This window comes from Charadrius vociferus, unplaced genomic scaffold (assembly GCF_000708025.1).
Source record: "Charadrius vociferus isolate BGI_N301 unplaced genomic scaffold, ASM70802v2 scaffold312, whole genome shotgun sequence".
NCBI classification, from domain to species: Eukaryota; Metazoa; Chordata; class Aves; order Charadriiformes; family Charadriidae; genus Charadrius; species Charadrius vociferus.
The window spans coordinates 181,725-208,164 of NW_009647214.1; the positions used below are offsets into that span (position 1 = coordinate 181,725).

General features: G+C 38.1%; 1 protein-coding gene across 1 annotated transcript in view; it reads left to right on the top strand.

Annotated features, from left to right (window-relative positions):
* The window catches only part of SUPT3H (suppressor of Ty 3 homolog (S. cerevisiae)), a gene marked incomplete at its 5' end in the record, with an annotated part of 89,010 nt that overhangs the window by 48,554 nt on the left and 14,016 nt on the right, over nucleotides 1-26,440 (top strand). The window contains one exon of the mRNA XM_009895915.1: nucleotides 1,704-1,840. Within this exon, the coding sequence (XP_009894217.1) occupies nucleotides 1,704-1,840 (137 nt within the window). The remainder of the gene's footprint in view (nucleotides 1-1,703; nucleotides 1,841-26,440) is intronic.

Sequence of the window (26,440 nt, forward strand, 5' to 3'; positions counted from 1 at the left end):
TAATTATTTGCATCTACCATCCAGATTATAAGTAAGACTGCTTAATGTCAGAGCTCTGTTGAAGTAAGAAACTGGTGCCGATTAGGAGGCTAATTGATTTCAGCATGTGTAATTTAAATGCAGCAGCTACCATGTGCAATTGAATGGGCATTTGTTAAATTATTATCAAAGGGTTTTGACGTGTTTTTAAAAAAAACAACATAATCTGAAGTCACTGAATACTAATATATGACCTGGACTTGTTTTCAGTGCGGTTTAACATGTTATACTTTGAATCTGTAGTTTAAAGAATGGGAAACACTTTTGTTTCCCCATTCCGTGAGCAAGTGACAGATTTTATAACCAATGGACTTAAAGGAAAAGCTCTTTGAATGTAAAATATGTTAATTTATGCCATATAATTTGCTGTTACAAAGTTTTGTTGATTTACATTAATAGAAAAATTAACAATTCCTTTGTAAAAGGTTAAGTTAAAACTTACCTTAGCAAATCAAAACCTTGCCATACTTTATAACATCTAGCAATGTCCATACACAACTTTTTGTATTTAACTTACTTTGTTTCTCAGAGCCTTTTATTTATTCTTTTTTCCCTTACAAAGAATTCTTTGTGTTTGTTTCCTTTGAGCATCCACATTGATGTTGGGTAAACATTGTACTTCTTGTTCAATCTGTGGATGAGTTTTTATCAACTCATTTGAGATTTAGTTTGCCTGTGGCATTTTATTTCCACCACACATGAAAATATTTTTTCTCACAAACAATCTGGCAGTATGGCTTCTTACCTGACAGCTTTGGGTTTTTTTAATGCTTAAGTCTGTGTCACTATTTAAAACAAATAAACAATATTCGTAAGCCATTTAGATGCTCATGAAGTGCTTCCTAAACACAGTTCATCTGGGAATTAAAGATTGCATTTTCTGGTAGGCTTTAGTAATTGAAGCCATTATTTTTTTTTATTTGAAGCTAATGTCTTTATAGCTGCTATTCTGTTTTGAACAGCAGCCATCACCTTGCCAGGGTTCTCTAGGTCTTACTGTAGAGCAATGGTCCATCACCTGTGGAGCTGTGTCTTAATGTTTGTGTTATGGTTTGCTTTAGGTTGTAGGTAATGAGGTTGTTCTGCCTACTTTCAGGAAAGAACATTTCCTCTATATATTCCATTCTACGAGTGAGGTTTTTGTGCAACCAGAGAAGGGTAGTTTAATCATAGAATGGTTTGGGCTGGAAGGGACGTTAAAGATCATCTGGTTCCAACCCCCGCAACATGGGCAGGGACACCTCCCACCAGACCAGGTTGCTCCAAGCCCCGTCCAACCTGGCCTTGAACACCTCCAGGGATGGGGCAGCCACAGCTTCCCTGGGCAACCTGTTACAGCTGTTCTTCTACAGCTCTGTCCACTGTGGATCCTTCAGTGAGAAATAATGATATATGAGCAGTAGACTAGGTTTCTGTAGATTACAAAAAAACACTAGGTTATCCTAGAAAACACTAAAGGTGATTTTTTTACGATGGCGCTACTGCAGCACAGCAGTGACATCACCTCGGGCAGGTAGCACAACTTATATGAGGAGGACAGTAAGAACAGGGCCCTTTCTGCATAGTGCGTCTGATTCTAAAACATGTCCCTCCTAGGGACATCGGTTGATGTTTGGAGAAGCCAAATAACTTCAGTTTGTTGTTCTTTTCTTACTTTTGTGAAGATAAATTCAACAGTAATAACACCAACAAACGGCAGAAGCTTGCTCAAGACTTTCTCAACTCCATTGACCAGACTGGAGAGCTCTTAGCCATGTTTGAAGATGATGAGATTGATGATGTCAAACAAGAGCGGATGGAGGTAATTCTTTTCTTTTACCCAGCTCCAGCAGAGAAAACGGAAATATTTCATACGTCATGCTGGTCTGAGGCCTTTTTCGTACTGCATATTATATCATTGTTGCATGTTTTTTCCTTTTGCCCGGATGGTCTAAAGGAATCCTATTTCCATATTTTTCCTATTCCCTCAAATGTTTGCTGATATCTAAGCACGCAAGCTGAGAAGGAAGATTACAAAAGAGCAGTTATGAATCTTTCTGTCTGCCATGTATTTGTGTTTCCTTCCTGTAGAGAGCAGATTCTATTTATAAATGTTTCACATGCATTTTTCACAATTGTTTTTTTTTTTCTTTTTTGTTTTTCATATTAGAAAATTGTTTCAATAGCATTTGAGGACTCTTTTCATGTAACACAGCTTACAGATAAAATTAAAATATTCTGTGCAAACATGCTTCAGTATATGCTCTTCTCTCCATCCTGCTATTTTTTCGTCTATGTACTTATAAAAAATTATGTATACAGTACAGAATGCAGTACCATATTGCTCTCAAAAAGCTAGCCTGGGATCAAGAAGCAGTATAGCTGTGTTGTCATGGAAGTTAGTGGAATGATGGTTTGGATACCAGTTTTACACAGTTTCTCTGAGGTTTAGCTATATTGGCACAAGATACTACATCGTAGCAAGTTATAGATCTTATATAAGACCATATATATATATATTTAAAAGATCTTATGCATAGATCAAGGACCTTACATGTCTTATCGACCCTGTGTCCTCTGTATCAGAAGAGCATCTTCTTGAATGTTGTTTACTCTGAAGTATTTATAAAATGCAAAGGCTGTGTCTGTACTAACCAACGAACCAGGGCAGGGCCATTTCTCTGGCCCTGAAGGCGGGTGACATGGTCTCACTTGAGTCCCTCTGGCTAAATTTTCTGTAGGTGGATAGGCTTAACCCTGTTTTTTTTGGTAGCCCTGTCCAGAGCAAATATGGAGAACAGTCCGTGGCCTCTGTTCATGCTCAATTCCTCCTCATGTCTTGCGTGGGCAACTGGAAGTCAAAGGCAAAATTTTGCCAGGAGCATGCTCACAGTTCCACACTAGTGTTTGGGCCAATTTCTGTCTTTTTTAGTCAGTAGTACAGTGTATGTGGCTGTTGGAAACTTGCTATTTTTAGAATGCTTTTTATACCCTTTCAGTGGTAGGAGCTTGATATATTGCTTTGATTTTCTTTTCTATGCTGAGGTGGCTGATGCATTCGGTAATATTTGTGTATTTAATATTTGACTATTACGGCCTCATTTCACTTTGGGGATTTCATGGAAAATTCTAAGAAATAACCCGATTTTTATCCTGCCTTAGTTGTAAGTCTCATTTTTTCTTCTTACTGGAGCCTCTTTTCAGAACTAGGATTTTCCCAGTCCTGTGTCCCCTACCTTCTCCCCACTGCAATTACTCAAAATCTAATCAAGAATCCTTTCTCTCTAAGAATTTGGCTAGGAACAAGTCCCATTTCTCCCCAACTGAAAATAAGTGTCATAGAGCAGTTGTTCCCAACCCCTGTTTGTATTTTGGAAACCGATGGTTTCGTTTCTTTTCTTTGCTCTCTTATTTATTTATTGATGCAAAATGTTATGTTTTGCATAAAGGCAGGCAAATCGTTTGAGCTTGTACACACAAAAATACGTAACAGCACTGTTCTGAATGAGTGGGTTACGTGCTTGATTTTACATTGTCTTCTGTCATTCCAGTATCAAATTTTTTCAGTCTAAAAAACTACACAAGTTGCTAGAAGTATGAAGTTCCCTGTCCTAGGCAAGGACAAATCTGACTCTGTTTGTCTGTCACAGAATGTGTTCCTGTAATCAAATATTTATCTTTCATCTGACTGCATGTTTTGTTTTTTCTCACTAGACTATGATTCATGAACTGGGGGATGTGTGTTTGTGTGTGTGTGTGTGTGTTTGTGTGTGTGTGTGTGTATATATATAAAGTAATTCTCTCTATTGCTCTACTTTTTGTGAAGTCTTAATCTTTTTCCATGTTTAAAAAAAAAGACAAAAATCAAGATTTACTTATTTTAGAATAGATCCATGTATTATATACAGGTATGAAGTAAGTACTATGTATTTTCTTTCTTACTAGTTTTTAAAACTAATGACAAAACATGGAAGACTGGTTGACAGACGCTATTCAAAATGTTTGACGTATTTCTGGCTTTGTTTTGTTTGGGATTTTGTTGTCACTTTGAGGTGGGTGTAAAGGAATCAAAGACAGTAGGAAATGCGATCCATTCCTAAAGGAAGAGTTGTTAGTGGATGGGCTAAGCTCGTGTATCACGTTTTCTTTGTGCGGTAGATTGTTTAATCCATGCAAAGTTTTGGAGGAAATCCAATAGACACTTTAAAAATTCTAACAGCGTTCTTTAAGGAATTAGTATACTTAAATCACGGACTGTGATCTAAAGGCAGTGTTGCTTTTAGGTATCAATTACCTCAGAAATGTGTGGTTATCTTGGTTTGGACAACTGTAAGTGATTTCAGTTCCACTTTGCCTTGGGCCAAAATCATGCTAAGTTGTCCAGAGCAGATGATAAACATATATTTCTGATGTCATTATGGGCTAAACAGGATATGATTGTTTAGCAGTATGGTTTCAGTTATGATACAAAAAGCAAATATTGTTTATACTCATTTCTTTTAAAACATTTTGTAAAATTAGAGCTAAGACTTCATGAGATCGCTCGCTGTTCTGTGAGGCCTATTCTGTGTTTGTACCACGGAGGAGTAAGCAAAGCTCCGAGCCACCTTCAGACATCACTAGAGGAGAACAAACCATTCTACACGTTTGACTGAAAAACATGCACTAATGCTGTCGTATTAAAAAGAAAGGACAATCTTCTAGGATTGTATGTGGAATTTATCGATGTATCTTGTGGTTTTAATTTGAAGCAAAGGAACTACCTCTAGAACAGTAATAATCACAATGTGCAAAGGAAAGTTGAATACTCTTAAAATGCAGAAGAAAATTAAGAACAAAATTCACATTGCTGTGTCATAATACGTAATTATAGTATCAACACATTGTGATCATGACTTACTATAAAAACTTCAATAATAGCGAGGAATAGTGGCAGATCGGCCAACTGTATTGGCAGAATCAAAACAAAATAAAAACCGGAATAGCACCCCTGTCTCACTTCGTAACAGTTAGTATTTTGCCCTCCTAAGACAGCAGTAAAACACCAGTGAAACGCCGCTCCTCAGAGTAAGAACACTTAGAGATGGAATAAACTATTCCAGTTCATGAACATGATTGAACTGTGCCTGTGAAGGAGAGCTCTCCGGATCGCAGAAGTTGTCTGCATAACAGGTGACAGTATCTTGGGAATAAAATCTAATGATGATCTCCCTAACACCCTGTTTTTATTGTACAGGGTAGGCTCTGGAGTAACCACAGCTGGCGGTGTGCGGGAATTCAATTTCCCTTCTATTGCCTCTTCTATGACAGAATCCATGAGAAATAACACCTTACAAGTGGTTTGCAATTTTGCTTTCCTCTCTCTTAAAAATCATTTAGAGGGGAAAGTTGGGACTCCTGTGGGATATGGCTGTGGGGAGAGGGTGCATGCTCATTGAAAATCTTGGCATTTTTCCTTATTTTGCATGTTGGGTAGAGATGCAGGTTTGCGTCCTTACGTTGCTACTCTGAACCTCTCAGGTGACCCATTCAACAGTGAAACCAGCTGCAGGTTCCGCTGTGATTTTGTGAATGGTAACGGGAGTTCTGCTAAATTTTCATATCAGAACCACTGTCAAATTTACCATGTCTTGTTATTAAAATCAGCTATAGCTACGCTAATACTTTTGTCAGCATCATTGCAAAGAGGACTCCTGTCTCATTCTGTAAATATACTTTTTTTTATAATTTGTTTTATAGTTCCACCTCCCCCACCAGGAAAAAGTCTTCCCGTCAGAAACCTGAATTGACATACAAAGGAATGTGTAGAGCATCACGCTGTGAATGCTCTGTTTCACTTTTGTTCCCCCAGGATTAAGAGAAACACCATACATCTGTCACTCTGACTGCTGATTTAGGAATATATTTCCAACACTCAGATGATATGTGGCAATAACTCAGTTGCAGTAGCTGCCGTAATGCTTTCATAGTACATTGCAAGTTTGAATAAACAGCAGAGAGAAATTAACTTCCCTAGAAGAATACATTACCTTAAAAACAGGTCCGGTGCCAGAAAAATGGTAAAACGAAGTTACATGGCTACAGAAAGGGATTGGCAGAAGCTTGTGGTTCTTTACGGCGTACTGCCCTATGAATTACGTTAGGTATTTAAAAACGGCAGATACATATTATTGTTCTGGGAAGTTTATTGTGGATGTGATTTTTCCCATGCTGTTCATTAGGAGGCTTCTGTACAAAGCTCACAGAAATGCAGTGGGCCCTGTGCAAAACATGGTAAATTGCAATAAAGTGTGTTGGGAATACACCCTTTGTTCACATGAGGTTAAATCACTCCCATTTAATTTTTGTCTGTGTTCAGACACAATTAATTTGTGTCTGTCAAACACACCTAAACACACCTAGATGCACCTTGAGATACAAGGAGCCATATTCTTATATTTCAACAGAAGAAGGACGTGGACCTGTTGGAGCAGGTCCAGAGGAGGCCAAGAACATGATCAGAGGGCTGGAGCACCTCTCCGATGAGGAGAGGCTGAGAGAGTTGGGGTGGTTCAGTTGAGGAGAAGAGAAAGATCTGGAGAGACTTCATGGCAGCCTTCCAGTATCTGAAGGGCACCTACAAGAAAGCTGGAGAGGGACATTTTAAAGGGCATGTAGTGGTAGGAAAAGGGGGAATGGCTTCAAACTGGAAGATGGTAGATTTAGGTATTAGGAAGAAACTTTTCACTGTGAGGGTGGTGAGGCACTGGAACAGGTTGCCCAGAGAAGCTGTGGATGCCCCATCCCTGGAAGGTGTTCAAGGCCAGGCTGGATGGAGCTTTGAGCAACCTGGTCTGGTGGGAGGTGTCCCTGCCCATGGCAGGGAGGTTGGACTAGATGATCTTAAAGGTCCCTTCCAGCCGAAACCATTCTATGATTCTGTGATTCTGGAAGTTCAATCTTCAATCATAGAAATAAGGCAGGCTTGGCATATAGTAGTAAATTAGATAGTGACCAAGAAGATTCCTTCCTACTGGAATATGATCATCAACTCTTGAGCGTAAACACTTTGTCCTGAGCCAGCTAGCATTGTCCCAAACAATTCCTGGGCATGGTTTGGGAGGCAGCCTGGGCCAGGAGCTCTCTCTGTGGCATGGTTTGGATGTGGCCGCTCTGTTTGGGAGGCTTGGAGAACAGGAGCATGGACACAGGTTGCTCCATGCTGATACCCTTGGAGATAGGGCATGGACCTGGTGTCTTTTAGTCGAGATAGCTAAAGTTTGGTGGGATAATTCAGAAAAACAAACTGTGAGCTCTTCTGTTCAAGCAGGATCTGAAAGATGGTGTTAAAGTACTCAAATTCATGGTACTAATTTGGAAAAGATGTACGAACTAAATAAGCAGGAAATGATTTAGAAAGAGCTCAGAGACCTTTTAGTACTACTGTGCTCATTTCACTGGTGAAAATTACGCCAGTGTAAGTGGTGTGTGGGGTCATTACTCTTTAGGGAGTATCTGTTCATGCAGGGTTTATCTATAACGAACTAGAATTTGATTTAAAGTCCATATGGAAAGCTTAGTGCTGTCGTACAGACAACACATACTTAATGGAAACTGCATGCCAGAGGACAAACTAAGAAGTTTTATGTTACTAAGCATCAGAGCATTGTTCCTCAGAGCACAGCTTTTTTGCTATATAATTTTTATGATAAACTTATTTTTCTTCAGAAAGAATAGTTTTTAACTTTCTCACTGGTTTCAGATCTTTGTCAACAGAAGCTGTATTTTGGGACAGAATCTTTGCATTTAGTTGAGCGGTGACTTCTGTTATCTCACAATATTGTGCCCAAATCTAATAAAGTATTAATTTTTAGAATCACAGTTTATAAGCAGTAACCCTTCTTCAATTTTAACAGCTACACCCTATGAAAGAATACATCTCGGGGTAAGATTTGGCTACAGATGAAAATGTTTAAATTTCATTGGGGTTTTTGCATGTTAGCTAAGCATCTCATCTCCTACTGTAATTACTGGAGACACAGGCAGTAGTGGAGTTTAGGGAGTTACGCAGCTGATCAAATGTTTGTATCTATCTTCTTTACAGTGAGCAGCACAGCTCTGTAGGCTCCTCTGGATGTATTTATCTTGCAGGGAATTTCTCTGTGTTGTCAGTGACCATTCTGGTTCTATCATGGCCATATGTAGGGAGTGGAGGCTGAAAGACTGAGATAAGAAAGTGGAGAAGGCTTGAGTTTGGGGGAGCTGGTGAAGGGATGGAGTATATATGCCTACAACTACCTATGGCTGCTCAGGTTCACTTGAGAACAGAAGTGTAATCCCTGTTGGATTTTTGTGCTGTCTTTAAAAAACACTCTTGCGGATCTGTCATCCATTTATCTTGTGCTGGTCCACATACAGAATTGCAACTTTCTAATATTACATCATTTACACCAGGAACTCAAGTTATAGACTTAAGTTTTAAGACATCAAGTTTTGAAAAAAGGTGGTAAAAAATAAAGTTCCGTATTCTTTACCCAACATTGTCAAATGTGGGCAAAGGGATCCCAGTGATATGACAAAGAAGGGGAAGCCATAGCATTAAAAACCTTCTGTCTTACAATACATTCTTGTGTGGACTAAATAATTGCAACCTTAAGTGTAAACCAGTATGATCCTCACCTGTATGTCCAGGCCAAATAAGGGGAAGTTGTCTTGAATTTGAAAAGGGATTTATAATGATTAAGGTACTCAAATAGGAATGGGGAAGTTCCTGCCCAAGGACACTAGATTCCTGGGACAGTGATGAAAAAAACCCAGGATCTACTTCTCCCACCCCCTTAAGCTGCTTTGAGAGCTCGGTGCATCACTACCACAAGTTGAGCTGAATTTCACTTAACTGTACTTGCCTAAAAGTTTAAATATCCCAGTAACTTAGGCCAGCTTCTGTGTTCAGACATGAGAGACAACCAATCCAGGGGGAAGTTCATGTCTTGGGTCGGAGAGAAAAATGCTCATTCTTTCATTTTTTTTTTCTTTTCCAAAACCAAATATTTAAGTCACATTTGAGTGGAATTCATCAGATGTTAGGAAAAGTACTTCTGGTGCCTCCAGGGTGGTTCTTTTTGGAGACCGAAGTTCTGTGTATGCAGTGGCACCTTGATGATATGAAAAAAAGAGTGTCATGATGATCTCTAATAGACTATAAGGTCAACACCAGCTCCCTATATACTGTCTACTTCTTTTGATATACATAGATGCAAAGATTAAAAAGAACATAGACGAAATATCAATCAAGGAAAAAACCTTTATTCCCTAGGTGATGTTTTTTCAATATTGCAAAACATACATTACCAAAGTTAGGGATCCAAATATAGAGGGAATTAATTTCACTGCATCACTCCAGCGTTTCCAGATGAGTGCAAAGATAGCTCAACTAGTAGCATCTCAACTGTAAATTAGCTGTCTGGGCATCAAAGCGTTTGGAACCATTATTGGGTATGAAAATAAGCCTGCTGGTATTAATGGTTTCTCTGATTACACATTGCTTGGGAATGTTTGGGATACTGGGAAAACACTATTTCTCTTGGGTAATGGTTGAATTGGTTAAAAATAAACAGAAAATAAACAGAAACAGTTTTTCATTATTTTCTATACGTCTGTAAATATTGTGTCATTCTCGTTGGAATGGGAAAAAGCTATGAAGTGGAACAGATTTCTTGTTATAGCCAGTAATACAGACTTTTTACACTGCTACAAATCTAAGATTATTAAGGTTTTCTCACATTGGGGTTGATTGCTATGGTTACATAAAGTGTGCTATTTGTCTGAGTCCTCAGTCCTGGTAAAATATTGTTGGTTTTAGAGCATTTTAGTGGACATTGCTCATACTGCAAATTTAGGCAGTTTTGCTGGGAGGACAAGGTGTTATTTGCTTTTATGTCTTTTAGTTCTTTGACGGGTTTTTTTTTGCCACTGTTTGTTTCTTCTGAGGAAGAGGAAGATTCTAGGCTCTTGTATTTTGTATTTTTGACACCCAAATGACTGTTTTTAACTTAGCTTTGGGAAAGGAAACTTTATATACATATTATTTATATCTATAATAAAATGTGGACACACATACGTATAAACAGTATTTTCATGGAGCATTTGATTAGGAGCCAAGTGTAAGAGTAAAGAAACATTTTTCTTCTAAGTTTTTTTTTAATACTGTGTTTATTTGTGATCTTGTGTTTAACATGTTTGTTGCTTTGATGTACTAGGCACCACCTATTGGTACTCACAAGACAGTTATTGTTTATTTAAACTCTGGATAATTGGGAATGATGCTGAAATCTGACAAAGGTCCCATTGGTAGCGTGTTATTGAAATTGCTGTCATACTTTAAAGTAATTAAACAAATCAGTTCTGATAGGGATTTGTATTTCCGAGGTTGTGTAGAGGTGCGATAATGCAAACCTTTTCTATAAGACAGGATGGAATTCAGATGCTTTGGGGAGAAAAAAAAGTTGTTTTTTCAGGTCTTTGCACCTTCATGTAGCGGGGATCTTATTAATGCTTACAAATACTTAAAGGGAGGGTGCCAGGGGGATGGGAGCAGTCTTTTTTCAGTGGTGCCCAGTGATAGGACGAGGGGTAATGGGCACAAGCTTGAACATAGGAAGTTCCATCTTAACACGAGGAGGAACTTCTTTACTTTAAGGGTAGTGGAGCACTGGAACAGGCTGCCCAGAGAGGTTGTGGAGTCTCCTGGAGACATTCAAACCCCGCCTGGACGCCGTCCTGTGCAACCTGTTGTAGGTGACCCTGCTCTGGCGGGGGCGGGTTGACTAGATGATCTCCAGAGGTTCCTTCCAACCCTGACCATTCTGTGATTCTGTGAAATTACTTATCTGTTAATCCCCATTAGCCTAATATTTAAGTCCGTTCTGAATGAATAAAAAAACCCAGTTTATTTCTTGGGGAAGTTCTTAACAGGGCCTATACTGAGACCAGTTTTAACGTCTCAAGCTTTCCTGAAAAAATTATTTACTTGCCTAAAACCATTTTCAAGACTGTTTTGCACAGGATTCGCAAAACTCAAAAGAAAAATCTATGGAGTTAGAATCATAGAATCAGAATAGTTTAGGTTGGAAGGTTGGATCATCGAGTTCCAACCCCCCTGCCATGGGCAGGGATACCTCCCACTAGACCAGGTTGCCCAAGGCCACGTCCAGCCTGGCCTTCAACACCTCCAGGGATGGGGCCTCAACAGCCTCTCTGGGCAACCTGTTCCAGTGCCTTACCACCCTTAAAGTGAAAAACTTCTTCCTAATGTTTAATCTAAACCTGCCCTCTTCCAGCCATTTCCCCTCGTCCTGTCACTACATGCCCCAGTAAAAAGTCCTTCCCCAGCTCTCCTGTAGGCCCCTTTAGGTACTGGAAGGCTGCAATAAGGTCTCCTCAGAGTTGTAACACGAATGAAAATTATGTAAAAATTTCAAATACGGTACTACTCTGTGACATTACCACTTCTCCCCTGTTGCAAGGAAGAGATTTTCTGACACTATGGTGAAGAGTGAGACTGAAACCTTGGCACAGAGATCTTGTATTTTTGGCAGAAAGCTTCCCAACCACCCGCTTCTTTCTCTCCCATCTGCAAAGCTCCGTGGTGCAGGAGCGCCTTGGGTCATCAGCCATTCTTCAACCAAGCTTCAGTGTGCGCTCCTGAATTTCTCTCTCCTTCTATTGAAGGATTCATATCACAAAAAGCTTTGTGTGGAAGAAAATAAGATCTTCTAACAAATGAAGACAATAGAGGAAGGTTCCCTATGGCATGAAATAGAAAGGGGTTGATGGTGTTCTTTTATTTCAACTACTGCAGAAGGGAGGGTGCTGAGATTTAACAGACAAGGTCCTGGATTTAAGATAGGTGAGAACATTCACAAATCAGTATCGAGGAAAGGATTTTTTCCTGCTTCATCCATAGGAGGCTGATGCATGCTTCTCATTCTGAAGCAGTGCCAACTTAATTTATCTACAGGTTCATTTATCTGCTATTTCTAGATATGACAAGTATGGCACAGAAACCCCTTTTTTCCACTCCTTACTCTGTATATTCACTAAGGGAATAACAATGCCTTTCTCAGTGCTAGACTCCAGCCAGGAACCAAAACCTACTTTTAATCAGGCTCATGGGTCAGCCATGCAAATACCTTCTCCAAAAGTACTAAGAATCTCTTTCTTTTAAATTAGCATTGACCCTCTGATAGCAGAGTGAGCAAGCTGTGTGTCATCAGAGCCTTTCCATCCACACTTTGTAGCATACAGACAATATAGAGGAGCACTGAAAGTCATTTTCAGGCTGCGCTCCAGCTAAATATAACCAAAATGAGCTCAGATCTATTGAATTGCACAATGTAATGGGAAAAAAAAATCTATTGAATACAAAGATGTTGTATTTGGTTAAGGAAGTGCTTGAGCTACAGATCACTGGGTGCTGTACGACTATTCAGGAAAATAATTATTATAAGCTTGTCTTGTACTTACACTATCTGTAAGCCTTTGCAGCTAGCTACTGTTGGAGCCGGGGCTAAATGGGGATTTGTTCTGTTCCTCCTTACGTATATTTGATCTTTGCTTTTCTCCTTTTGTTCTGCATTTGGGGTTTTGTTTTTCCTTTTTCCTTCTGACTACCACATTAGCCAAACCTAGTGCAATTTTTCTCCTCAGAAGTAAAGAGGTCATTTTGCTAGCTTCTGCTCTATATTGCCCATGGTAGTTGATTGAATTCAGATAGGATTTTGTGAACATTTGTCGCAGGCACTTAAGCAAAAAATCGAGAATCACTTCATTCACTCAATAGTCACTATCTATATACCACTATCCTTCTTTGAGTAAGTCCCAGTCTAAAAGCTAGCACGTCACAAGTTTTGATTACATATTACCCAGTTGCGAAGTTCAAGTGTTGTCATCTTTCATTCCCATTTGCAAAGCCACCAGGGGCCAAGCCTTCCCGCCTGCGTTCACACTGGAGTTCAGATGTCGTTAGGAAAGTCAAATGGCCTGTTGCCTAAGGTGAAGGTCGTTAAGATAATCTAATAGTAAAGACATTGCTTCTTATTGAGTAAGAGTTATATTAGAAATAGCAGCATTTTTGGTTTCAAAGCTCAATCTGATAGAACTACACTTGTAACCTGACACTTAGACTATCCCTAAAATAGGATCCTATGGCAGATTCGTAGAGGAGATACCGTTTTAGTACTAAGATGAAGAATGAGAACACATGTACAATGAAGAATACAAAGTATGCATGGCAAAGTGATTTTAGTTTTATCAGCTTTCCATGTAAATTAACATGAAAGGAATTAAAGTGAGCATAGGACATCTCCTCCTGAGCAGGGTAGTTGCCTCCCCTTGTACTGCATTTTCCGGAAGCATTTCTTTCTCTTTATGTGTTAAACTCAGAAACAATTAGCTGTTGGATCTTACAAGCCAAATAAAAGCAGTAATTCTTACTGCTTTAAATAAATACTGAATCATGATACCAGAGCAGTCAAATCTCTGGAAAGCAGGCCTGCTGTTCAGAAGGACTTTGTTGATAGACTGGAGAAATGGGCTGATGAGAACCTCATGAAGTTCAACAAAAGCAAATGTGGGATGCAGTAACCCACAACAACAGTAGAGCTCGTGTGACATATGACAAAAGTCTAGGGGACCAGAGCTTGTTTATCCTGAAAAAGAGGAGGCTAAAGGGAAACTTTATTGCTGTCTACAACTAACTAATAGCAGGATATGGAGGAGATGGAGCCAGACCCAGCTTTGATGTGCATGGTGATAGGCCGTGAGGTAAAGGACAGTGTTTTGGACTGATACGTAATTGGGGAAAAACATTCTGATCAAAGATTGAAACTGGCTGGCCAGAGAGCTTGAGGAAGTCTCCAAGTTGGGAGATATTCCAAACCTGACTGCTCAAGGTCCTGAGCCACTTGGTCTAACTGGATTCTTTTGAGCAGAGAGTTCAACTAGAGACCTCTGGAAAGGTCCCAAGCTATTTCTGGTGTAAATTATTCCACAATTCTATGATTTTGTCCTGAAGTTTCCCATTTCAGATCTTAAAATGGCAGGTGCGGTAGAAATAGAAGAGCTTTTATAAAACACATACATGATAAACCATCTCACATTTCTAAAAACTGTTTAAAAATCTAGGTAGCGTATAATTGGACTTTCCAGCTTCTGCACTTTCTGTAATCTGTAACTGCTGGTATTTCCTGGAATAGACGTTTTATGTATACAAGGAACAGGGTTTTCTGTCTTTCATTTTGTCTCAGTCGTTGTGGTTTATTTTATCTATACTGTTGCTTGCTGTATTCTTCCGTAAGAAAACGATCTGGCTGCTGTGCAAAATTGCACTCAGTGATAGCTTCACACATGTGTCACGGCTATGGAGTCGGAAGCAGTAAGATTTAAGCATCTTAAGTGTCTGTTGAAATGGTGAAGTAATATAATTAAGCTCTACATGTTGCAAAATGTGAGATACATCCTTCCCCAATCCACTAAAAAATGGACCCACAACATTCCTAACAGAACAGCATGGGTAATAAACTGGCATAATTATTAACTCTACACAAGGTAGCATGTTTCCATTTGTATAACACAGTTGTATGTTTTGCCCCTCAAGCTTTAAATTTTCTTTCCTCTCTTTTCTTCCATGTTGCCCCACCATCTTTGATTAAAATTGAGGATAACTAGACAGTTATACACTTTCCTTACATGAATCAGAAAAGGTTATTTTAATTTGGGTACTCAAGAAAAACGGTAACTGTTCTCATTTTCAGATAGCTACCTAACATAAAGTCCTCATGAAGTGAAGATGCAGAGTTTAATTTTACAGATATTCTTGAGATCAGCGTTCAACTCTTTCAACAATCTGGGGTTCACATTTAGCTAACTTTAACTTGGCAAAAATTAGGCGTTGTGGCCACTTTGGCTTTACAAAGTACATCCACAACTAGACCTGTATTTTCGTGGAAGACGACCATAATACTATCACTAGGAAAAATACTGGTTTTGCATAGAGAATAAATGTTAGAAACAGATTTATGTGAATTCAGTATAATCTTTATCAAGTGGGGGGAACAGGTTTCTGAGCAAACAAATATTGTTGTCAGTTGAATGTGTGGATTTATGGCTTGAGATGTAGCTCTTTTCATTTTTGCATGCAGGGAGAGCAGGCTTTTAGAATTTCTTTGGCATGTTGGTATCTGTGTACTATATACTAGAGGCTTAACTTGATTTTATTTCTATTTTGTGAAAGAAATTTCATTAAAAGCAAGGGCAAGAAAGCAATGTAAAGTGGTAATATCAGAAATATATTAAGATGCATATATTTTACTCTCAAATAATTTTTTAACATTTTTCTGGGCTCTTCTTTTGAGTGGCACATGTAAGGAACAAAAATACGGACTCCTTGGTAGCAGTGTTAAGTGCTGTTGAAACGTTGCCTCTGGAACTTCGGAAGCAATCGTTAAATTTGGTTTTCCATTTGATCAAACGAAAGAAGGACGGGTAGTCTCTGTCAGAGGGCTGGATTTTATTTCCCAAGGCTAACAGTCATTTCCAGGACTTTGTCAGACCTACTAAGAGGGTTTTTTTCTACCGTTGTCAGATGGTATTATTTAAAATCAGTTCATCCACTTGTGTGGGATTCATATCCTATATCATACAGTGACTCTGACAAGAAGATGCTTTTACTAGGAGTGTTATTCAAAGCACTGTTGATTTTCTCAGGCTGCAGACATCTGCACAAAAAGCTTGTAGAACACAGAGCATCTGGTATCGAGTCCTAGCTCCTTACACAGACCATATCAAACAGCTTAGAAACGGAACACATACTCGACATCCGCTTGGAAATAATTTTTTTTATGTTTATTGTAGATGTATTAGCTGTCAGCTCATATCATCAGCTAATTATTTTATATCTGAAAATTGTAATAGCATCCTCAGATGTACTAAACTCAGGCAGATTTCCAGCTACTAATCGCACCCTTCTAAAAATGGGAATTAACTCTTGATGTACCCCAAGGATGGAAATCTGATTTCTAGTTCCAGTGTTTAAAGAAATGTATTAGTAAGATGACTGTGGTGCCTGCTAACCTTGTTAGTTGATACTGTATTTTAAAGAAAGAGAGAAAAATGCTGTAGAGACATTGATGTCTGAGAAATGCTAGGTCTGACTAAAAATATCAGAAAAGCTCAGAAACCCCGAGGAAGCCAGGCAACCACCAATGAAGAGTAAATTTTTTCCAACAGCCTATATGATGGCATAAGAATCTGCAGCAATTTCTAACAGCAGTCAAATAATTGATGCCAAATTGTGGCAGTTAGTGTTGCTACACTATAAGCACCTTTAATGCTAGATAGACTACAACCTTCAAAGCCGTGCTTCAAAATCTTGTTGCTAAAGATCTTGTTCTTTGCATGCCAATAATGTTATATTATTAAATGGAATATTTTGAACTGAAGAAATTTTTTCCATTATTCTGTGAGTAGGGCTGTGTGATTTTTTAATTTTTCTTTTTTTTTCATAGATCTTTGATTCACCTTGCCACCCCTCTACCTCCCAAAAAGCCTCTAACCTTTCCGCTTCAGTCAGTCTGCACCTCCGAGAAAATCTAAATAGAATGAGAAATCCTTAGAAATGTGAACAGGTTGTGACATTTCCAAAATTAAATTATTTTTCATTTTCAGGTTAAATTTGCAAAGCTGTCAGTGCCCAGCCATAAGAATATCTAGCTGAACTATGGCATATATTCATTATCTTTATAACTGATTTTGAATGGGAGGAATTAGAGCCATGGCTTCCTTTTCAGGAGAGTATCCTGGTGGTGGGATTCTGGGATATCTTTTGCTAAGCTCTTGAATTCAAAGCCTTCTACTTTTTAAAAATCATTTGACCAACTGTAGAATAAAAGTAGAATTAAAAAAAAAAAAGAATTCTATATTTAAAAATGTTATCTGTTTTCCTCTTTTGTAAGCGACTGAAAATTTTGCATGTTGAATTGGAGGGTGCTAACATCTTTGGAAAGAATTGTTTTCATAGCAAGCAATTTTAAGCATGTGTGCAGGGAATAGTCTCTTGTTAAATTTATTTCTATAACAGGCTGGATGATTGAATACTGTGTTCAAAAGCTATCACTAATGAGCATTGCAATTTGCATATCGGGCACTTCAAATTAAAAACATTGAAAGTTAAATTCCCCAAACTCACCCTTTTTGTTTATGTCTTACAGACTGAATACACTTTATATTGCTTTTAATTGCTGATTTGAAATAAACAATGGCTTCTCTTATGATGGGACTCAGAGGAGCTGTCCTGATTTAGGAGAACTGAAAATCTGAGCAGTTAGTTTAATAGTTCATAATTAAATTTACAAATCAGGCTATGTTTGAATGAATTATTTTCAAGTGATCTTAAAATGACACGTTTCGACAATGTACAATTACAATATTCACTGGCACAGGCTGCCCAGAGAGGTTGTGGAGTCTCCCACTCTGGAGACATTCAAAACCCGCCTGGACGCCGTCCTGTGCAACTGCTGTAGGTGACCCTGCTCTGGCAGGGGGGTTGGACTAGATGCTCCAGAGGTCCCTTCCAATCCTAACCATTCTGTGATTCTGTGATTCTGTAATAAAGAGTGGTGTTGTTGCATGAAATTATTATGGTATTACTATGGCAATTTAGGAGCGTTTCAAAATATTTTCTAATCGTGCATATCTCTCCAAGTGAGTTAAAATTAAACAAAGCTTTTTCTTAAAATAAATGGTTTAAAATACTCTTAGTAATTCAGAATATTGTACCTCAAACTTCATAATAATTTATAATTCTGATACACTGGTAAATTTGATTTTTGTTGGTACATGTGGCTAATCTTGGTTTAGATTTATACTCAAAAAGCAAAGTCCAATATCTGCATGCTTAAACAGTGCATCAAAATACTTTTGGAACTAAAACTAGTGTCTGGTATCCAGCTCGATTTAAGAATTAGTGCTACATTATAAAATATAGTTGAGAATTTCAGAGGTCATTGACATACAACATTTAGATACTTACTGAGTGATATGAAGGTCTTTCTTCACTGAATTATGTCTTGTTGCAAACTAAAGGAGTTTTAAAATAATTGCATGTGTATAGTGTCCAACAGTAGAAGAGTGCTGTAGGATTTAGCTGTGATAGTGTTAACATTAACTCATTACATCAATATTTGTAAGATTCAGATTCTCAAGGGTTGTTTCTTTGGAAAGCTGTGTATATTCATTATCAGTTTAAACCATCAGTATAAGAACTGCCTTTGTCTTGGAAATATAAATAAAGACTTGTCAGTAGAAGATGAAGACTCTTTACCACTTTACGAGTAAAGGGTATGTGTAACAAAGGCTGTAGAAGTCTGAAATTTCAGCTGAACGTATTACTTTCATGGCATGTCCTATACTAAAAAACTTAAAAATATTTCACAAAAAATGTTTCTTCTAATGTGTTGTTTTAAATTCTATATTACTTAAGCAAATATTTAAATATTATATTAGCTTTTCTGCATACTTGACATGAATATAATTCTACCTTCCTGCCAAGTATGTCAAAACCCAAATTCACTTTCAGTTGCCAGGGTAAATGTTTATTTTGTTTTCCCACATAATGTGCTCTTTAAAGTGTCACCAGGATACCAAATCTGATTGCTTTTTAATAGAGACACGGTGGGTTTTTTTTGCTTTCATTAGGAAACAGGATAAACTATCAGTAAAGTTTATGGTAACAAATCCATATACAGTAGATGCTCTTTGCTTTCCTTCCCCTCATCTTGAGATTTGGAAAAAAAAAATAATCCCATCCAAACTATTGTGATGGTACCTCATTTTTTTATAAGTGCATGATGGGTCTATAGTAGTTATGGGTGTTGGGGGAGCAATCGGTATTGCAGAGCGAGAGACCAGGATATGTAGGACCTGTTTCTTCTGTCAAAAGCAATGTAAGGTATGATGACTCAATGAGACTCCCCAAAACATCTTTGTTATTTGTTTTGCAATGAAATGGCTGAGATTATTTAAGATATAATTCGTTGGAAGGTCACTGTTAAGAAACTGTGGTTTCGCTAACAAAGAACATCTACATTTCAGTAGTAAAAGCTGCCAGAGGATGTTTGCGTAGTTTCTCACAAGTCAAGAAGTTTCACTTTGACTTTCAGCCTTGAAAGTCTTGAAATATTCCTCTGATCTCAACCAAAGTAACAAAATTTGGCAAATTGTATTCACAAATTAAAATATTCAATTTTCTGCTTTTAAATGATATATCAGTAAAGTTTCATCTAGAAGTTTTGGTTCTACTTCTTACACAAAATGAAATGTATCTGGTTTAAGTATTATTGTGAAAGTTTTATGCAATTCAAAAATACAGTTTTTGAGATTTCCCTTTTTTTTTTTTTTTTTTTCCTCAGAGAAGGGAATGAGGATATTTAATAAAAGAACTCCTGTACTGGCTTTGGATGGTGGTGATTGTTTTGAATTAATTATAGCATTTGTTTCTTTAGTTTTATGTAAACGTTTAATAATTTTGTGGTATATTTATCAATAGGTATAGTGCAAGGGACTAACTAAATAGATTGTTCCAAATTAGCCAAATTAGCTGATGGTTCAAATTAACTTAATTCCAAATGCTAAATCATGCGGAATCTTCAAGGTTTTCTTTTCCTCTCTAATATTAGAAAGAGAAAAGAGAAAGTAGAGGAAAAGAAGAGAAGCATTTTTTGATTAAACAAACTGCCTTTGGGAAAATAATCTTCTTATTATTCTATTTCTGATGTATATAGCGGAGATAATGCTTACAAGGCTACTATGAAGATAAATTTGCTTATATTTAAAGAAATTAAGAAACAGTAAGAATAGCAGCGTAGAAAATTTCTCATAGTTAAATAAGTAGCAAGTGTCACGCATTTGACTAATGAAATATTCATGCTCGGACAAATTCTGTTCTCAGCATCATGAATGAAGTCCCAATGAGAAGAAATACCCTAATGCTTTTGTTCAAAGCCTTTCAGTTCAGCCGGTGATTTTTAGGGTCTCTTTACTCTTTGTACATGGGCACATTGGGGAAGTTTTTATTTTGCCTTTTTCTCCCCCAGCCTGCGCAAGCTGGGTATGGGCGGCGAACACGCGTCACGGCATCACCACACACAAACTTTGCACCGGTTTAGCATTGGTGCAAATGACCACATAAGCTTTGCAATGATTGTGAAAGGAGCCTTAAAATGTGATTAATTCAGCCTTCGTTTGCACTCAGTTATGCTCAGATGACAAATTAGTAGCTGAACCTGGGTAGGAGTTTTGAATGTTGAAGAAGTCTTCTTCTTCTGGCCAGAAGAGTCAGCAGGCAGCCAAAGTCAGCCTGTGAAGTTGAGAGAGACATCTCTCATACCAATTATTTTGATCTTAGAGAGAAATGTACTCTCTCTTTATGAAAACACATGCAGATTATATGTAATGCATACTAGTCACTGTTTTTCTGAGGGAAGCATTTCCTTTTTAACTCAACGCATGACTCAGTTATTCCCTGAATTTCATGACGTGATTTTTATCTGGAGTTCCACATCTTGCAATTATCAAATTAGAAAGGCTATTCCGAAAGAATAAAAACTGAACCAGAGAATTAGGCTGAGCGGCGTAAGTGCCACAAGTCGAATGTGAAATGTCTACATGCACACTTCTTGTGTTAGGGAAGCAAGAATACATTTTTGAATACCACTCTGTAGTGTTCTCTGTTTACAGGGGACAGAAAAAAATTTCTAACAGAAAAAGTTAATTCAAGTAACTGTGCACTCTCCAGTCACATGCCAAGGAGAGCACATCTACGTACACATAGTACCATGTATTTTAATTTTATTTAATTTTAATTAATTAATTTTAGTGCTTATAGACATTCCTGCATATACTTCTTAGACAAATTCATCATAAAAGTTGCCAGATTTGGATTTGTCATGGAAAATGGCTGAGCTAAAGTGTTTTACTCATTTTTTTAGTTAATAAGGTACGTGAATTAATGAGTTAGTGGCCTTCCTTTCAAAAACCAGATCAGTGTCTCGTCCTAGGTGCATCCCATAGTTCATAGTCTCCCAGTTTGTGTTAACAACATGTCTACATGGCTAATGGGTGAAGTTCTCAGCTGGAAACCAGATATCTGTTTCAGTCAGTCATCTTCATTCCCGTGTCTACAGGGAGAAGGGCACACCCTGAGGTGGCACATTCTCTTACATACCTGCCATAGGTGTGATCAGCCTATAGAAGGGCCTCTCTTTCCCCATTAATTATAGAGGTGATTAGTTTTCCCTAAACCACCCAAAGTTGTATGAGGTGAGTCCTAGCCCGAGAGGTGATGCTGTAATGACTTTATGAAAGAACTCAGCCGATTTAGCAGCAGCCAGAGTTCTCTCCAGACCCATACTGCCCTGTTTGCATTCCAAAGTACCTTTATGTATAGAGTCTAAGTTGGATTTCTAATCTGTGTGTGGGAGCATATAGGGAAAAGGCTGTTTTAGAATCTGCGTCCCATTTCAAGAATCTGTTCTTCTGCTTTCCTTTGACAAGAAGCTGATAACCATCTATAACAGATGAAACCTTAAGTTAGGAAAGATGTTGACAGGGTGAGATCATAGAATCACAGAATGGTTTAGGTTGGAAGGGACCTTAAAGATCATCGAGTTCCAACCCCCCTGCCATGGGCAGGGACACCTCCCACTAGACCAGGTTGCTGAAAGCCCCATCCAGCCTGGCCTTGAACACCTCCAGGCATGGGGCCTCAACAGCTTCTCTGGGCAATTTGTTCCAGTGTCTCACCACCCTCAGATTGAAAGATTTCTTCCTAATATCTAATCTAAGTCTCCCCTCTTCCAGTTTGAAGCCATTCGCCCTCATCCTATCACTACATGCCCTAGTAAAAAGTCCCTCCCAGCTCTCCTGTAGGCCTTTTAGGGACTGGAAGGTCACAATAAAGTCTCCCCAGAGCCTTCTCTTCTCCAGGCTAAACAACCCCAACTCTTCTCTTCTACAGCGGCCATCCTACAGATATTGAAGTTAATGGAACCTTTGCTGGGTACACTATAGAACCAGGATTTAATCTAGAACTTTTAAGACTGAATTCAGACTTATGAAGTGGATTGCTTTAATGCACACCAAATTACTTGTGCATATAGCAAAAAAATTTGTGTCTTAAGTTTCTTATTTGTGCAAGTACATTCTGCCATTATTTTGGAAGTTGGGCTTTTTTTAAAATAAATTTTCAAGAAACAACATAACTGAAGAAGACATTTTTAATTATAAACCTTTTCATTCCATTCTGACTGAAAGAGCATCACCTGCCAAGGATGCCTGCATGGATGTGCCTATTGCATTGCCGTGCTTGTGAATCTCCTGTGCGAAATGGTAATTTCTTGTGCTAAATGCTGAGATCCCCAAAAATGGCAGATACTATGAAAATTGGCTGTTCTAGTGGGAATTAGCTTAAGACAAATCTGTTTTATTAAGGGTAAGGAAAAAGGTAGAATTATAATATTTTCAAATAAGATAACAGGAGTAAAATGAATCAGGATTGTTGATATCACCTGAAACTTATTCAATTTTCTTCTAGTCAAAATTTTCCTTCATCTTCTTATGCTTCTCCTTTTACTGTGGAGCTGGAGGGCATTTCAGTATCTGTCAGCAAGCCCAGTTCATAAAGAATTACAGACATATGCCTTACAGGATACTGAATTTTATCACAGGTTGCTTACTAGCATCTACCTTGGGTTCACTTTGCTTTCCTTTCTTTTCAATGTAAAGAGTGTAAGAACAAAGCTCTTGAGGGATTCCTCCTTCTTCATTTCTCATTTAACATTGGCAAACTCTCAAATGTGTTTTGAAGCATATATTGATGCTGGCTATTAACAGGACAGAGTTTTGCAATGCAAATTTTTTAAATCAGGTTTATTCTCTCACTTGCATTTACCAGCTAAAGCCAGTGAATGAGAGGGCTGGTCTCAAACTTACCTACTGTTCGGTTTAACCAGCTTTACTGCATGTATTGCTTAACAAGTCATGGCTATAAAGTGGATAATTCTTGGCATATTGTAGTTAGGTGAATAGATAGTGTCGGAAGATTGAGTTTCACTGAAGCTGATTATGTCTAGGATTGATCTCCTGGTGAACTTTGAGTTGACGCAGCCCCCCTCACCTTTTGCCATTCCGTTTGGGTCGGTCGGAGCAGGGCTGGATCCTCCAACCCTCTTCTGCACCCAGGATGGTGAGCAAGTGTGGGAGGCACGTTGTGCCTCTACCACTCCGAGCCAGCCTCCATCCGAGACCATGAACAGTTTTTGAGCAAAAAACACTCCATGAGTTTCTGGCCACAAGACCGAAGAGCACTTCACCCTAGCGTGGGGGGCACTTCAAGGAGTGCGGTTTCAGGGAGTCTCATTAGTTGTAAGGTGACTCTTTAGTTATTCAGTGCTAAATTAGCTCTTCTGGATGAAAGGGACTGTATGTAAATTGGGTTCAAAACCAAGCTATCTGCAAATAGTGATGGGGGAAAATACTAGAAGGGTGAGACATACTTAAGGATTTTTGGAGATTACACATAATATAATAACTACAAGAAATTTGCATAGAAACCGATATATATATTAAGTAAATGCACATTTCTAAGCTGTCTGTCCTTTTATTTATCCGTCTGTCTCTAGTCGTAAAGCGAAAAGAAACATTTTTTAAATTACTCATAGCTTACAATATTTTCCTTTTGCTTACAAGTGTGTCCCTATAATTATTGTATTGTCGTTAAATAGAGTGCAACGGCTTTTTTTGACTGTGAATAACAGAAAACATTTAAAACTCATTGTGCAAAAGGGGCTGCTTTGCTGTTCATATCTCCCAGACAATGCAGTGATGCCTGTTTGGATGACTGCAAGCTTTACTGGTGAGCTGCTAAAGCTGTTTATTTGAACCTCATCTATGAATTGATATGGAGTCAGGATGAGGGTTCAGAAGAATGCTATCCAGAAGACATAAAGGTATCCTAATATTAACCTGGTATGTAAAGTTTTTGATGTACAGCCAGATGGAAACCACAGAAAGGTGTTACAGTGTCCTCAACCAGAAAAGCGAGGGAAGGTCAATCTTGTTAATATATTAATAAATCCCCTGAAACTTTTTAAGTTTGGTAGTTCATCCGAAATTATTTTAGGTTTTTTGAAAAGCACTGGTAGAAGATAGCCATAAATTTAACACATAGTTTTACCAAATTTGTGGTGACACTTGTTATAGCGGAAAAAAATACTTTCCTGTAGAAATCAAAGTTATCCCATGAAATGGAAATGTTTCGTTTGCAGGTTCTGGCTCCACATTTCAGACTAGCAGTAATAAATTTAGACAAGGAATTTGGTTATGATATGGAGCTGGTTCAAATAAATACAGTGTGTGTAGATTTTGCATATGTTCAAGGGCAAAGTATTATGGGGGCAGTGAGTCCCTATCAGGAGGTCAGTTTATTCCTTAAGCAATGAGATCATGACTGCTGGGAATTAATCCATTCATTTTGTTATTGTCTGTGCAATTTCATTTGCTTTCTTTCTTCATAATTCCCTTGAAATTTTTACATAATCTTAAACAGTCTTGCCAGCTCCCTTCCCCCCACTTATCTGCACATACTTTGTTAGATTACATTTTACATACTTTGAGGAAGATGAATGGAGTTAGCACACACCCGGGGTACAAAGCTGCCTTTGTATATACTTGCATTGCTTTGAGATCAGAGCAGGAACCGAATTTCCTGAGTCATTCTTTAGTCCTGGCTTTTACTTAGCCCTGAAATGGAAGTTGCCCTGCCGGTGATGGTGTTCTTCACTCATCAGAGCAGGGTTCATCTGGCTTTTCTGGGGACGTCTGTACTGTGGACGTGCAGACCTAAGCCAGCATCCCTAGGGCTCCATTCCTGATGTCCACAGTTGAAGAACTTCAGACAAATTCATAGATGTGATTCATCTGACTTATTTTAAACATCTAGTTTGGGATAAAGTTGCTCTCTAAAAGTGTCTAATATCTTTTTCAATATAAAAGGACTCTAGGTGACTCATTAGAATACTGCAGATTTCTGACTTGTTCAAGTGAATTCCATCTTTTGTCACTGGACGAAAAATCATCAATTTTCTACAATGAAAAATTCTAATTAAAAAAAAAATCTATTTTAATTAATATTTGTCAGCTTTCTTTCATGTCATTTACACTTGTAGATCCTTAACATTGCTGTAACAGTTGTGATTTTTAAGGTGTTTAAAACTCTGTTTGTTGGGGGGAATGGGTTCAATAATATTACAGAGGAAAAAAAAACCCACTATTTTTACTATTTATAACTGTGAAAATACAGTAAAATTGGGATCTTCTTGGTCTGCCAGAAAAAGACCTCATGTTTTCTTCTAATATTGTGAACTTTGTACTAAATACATAAGCACTCAAAAATGGTATTTCATCAAAGGCCTTAAGTTTGCTGTGCAGACTTGTTCAGATTAATGGTTACTGCAGAATGTATGGTATGTTCTATAAGAAGTGGGTAAAAATGATAAAATTTCCCTGTATGTCTGTACTTTATAGCCAAATCAAGTATTACATAACAAAAGCTATTGATCTTTCCCCAAGTGGCATTTTTATTTGCTGTATAAAACTCTGAGTAAGCTTAATCTTTGAAAATGCTTACTCTTAAAACCCTTTTTTCTTTGCTTACCAATTCAAGTGATTCTCAGAAGAGTAAATACATCTTTCCTTTATGTAAAAAAAGTCTTCAGATAGTGATAATCCTCAGATAATTTCAAGATACAGAAGACTAAAAATGTGTTTTCAGCGTATTTTGTAAGCTCTTCCATACTGAGCTACCTTGTGCTTTATTTTTCAATTTTTATTTTTTTTTTTCTTTAATCTAGGTAATTTTTGACCTACAACCCAAGAGCTGTCAGGTACAGGATACAGCACCCCGTTATTCTCTAGGCTAAATTAAAAAAATCGTTTTTAACATTCTCTTTTAGTAATATCAGTAGTCACCTAGGTCCTTCGAAGCCACGATAGGTACGCAAAGAAGAGGTTTTTAGCAAAGGAAATCAGGAAATCACGCCACAAAATGAATATGCAAGCAGTTGGGGATGCCAACATCGTCATCGTTAACATTGTTGCCAAACACAGGGGTGTCCAGCCACACTGCCTACGTTTTTCAAATGTTCCAGCTTAGCCGCTACTCGGCACATTTCCTTCGAACACGAGATGGTTGGTAAGCAAGTTAACGTTTGGCCTCTTGCCTTCCCCCCACACAAAGAGCTTTATATGTCAAGTGTGAAGGCTTGAAAATGGAATCAAAATAAGATTATTTTTCATCCTGGATGGTAGGTGACAACATGCAACTCTTTCC